Here is a 994-nt window from a genome sequence, read left to right on the forward strand (position 1 = left end):
TTGGGCCCTAGAGTGTATATCCCGCCAGATTCGGACCGCGAACAAGGTTGCGACCTCCGTTCCCAGTTACTTCGTAGAGCTCATGATACCGCAATCGGTCATGTCGGTGTCACTGGCATGTCAGCGGCGTTGAAGGCTGTAGTCTGGTGGCCAACTATCTCCGGTGACATTGCCCGGTTCGTGCGAAATTGTCTCGGCTGTGCCCGAGAACGTGCCCGAGAACGTGCCCGTCACATTGCTCCGTGCGGGTACTCGGAAGTCGTCCGTTCCAGACGTTGGGACACTGTCTATATAGACTTTTGTGGACCTGTCGATGGTTGGACCTACACATGCCCAAGCTCTAACACCGTCATCAGGCCTGCCAGCGTATTCGTGATAATTGATACGCTCACAGGATGGATTGAGCTTTGTCCATGCTCTGATCAGACTGCTCATACTGCTGGCAGGTTGCTTCTGGAGAGGTGGATATCACGTATCTTTGGAATACCTACTGAGCTGAGAAGTAATAGAGATCAAGCATTTCTGTATTCTATACAGTCTCGCATATGCCGCTTGCTGAATATTGATCAAGTCTTTTCCGGCGGATTATCTCCCGCATCGCAAGGAGTGGTCAAATCCGCTGCGCGATCCCTGAAACGGCATTTGGAAAGATCGTTTACTACTGATCTTACTTTATTACTTTGGTTGCAGCGTTCGCTGAATGCAGCGCGTAAGTCCCATGCTGGGGCTCTACCGGTATCTCCCGATATACTTCTTTATGGTGAAGCTACTTCCGGTGGGCTGGAGTTGCTCTTGGGTGCCAATACGGATGCCTTTCCGGAGTTTCAACCTGATAAGTTATCTAAGGAGACAAAAAGATACGGTTGAAGTTTTCTGTCGAGCCTGGTCTGAAGATTTGGCTGTACAAAGAGCCAAGAGAGTCGATCGCTTGAACGCGAACGGCAATCTAGCTCAACTCCAGGAGCTGGCTCCTGGTGACACGGTATTCCGAGTC

General features: G+C 50.9%; 1 protein-coding gene across 1 annotated transcript; it reads left to right on the forward strand.

The window, feature by feature from the left end:
- Positions 1 to 142: 142 nt before the first annotated feature.
- Positions 143 to 295, forward strand: Pmar_PMAR005025 (hypothetical protein; the record flags this gene model as incomplete). The annotated part of the gene is made up of 1 exon (XM_002770972.1): positions 143 to 295. A coding segment is annotated over one exon (153 nt), but the record flags the coding sequence as incomplete, so codon positions are not given.
- Positions 296 to 994: the final 699 nt, after the last annotated feature.

This window comes from Perkinsus marinus, assembly GCF_000006405.1.
Source record: "Perkinsus marinus ATCC 50983 genomic scaffold scf_1104296964088, whole genome shotgun sequence".
NCBI classification, from domain to species: Eukaryota; Perkinsozoa; order Perkinsida; family Perkinsidae; genus Perkinsus; species Perkinsus marinus.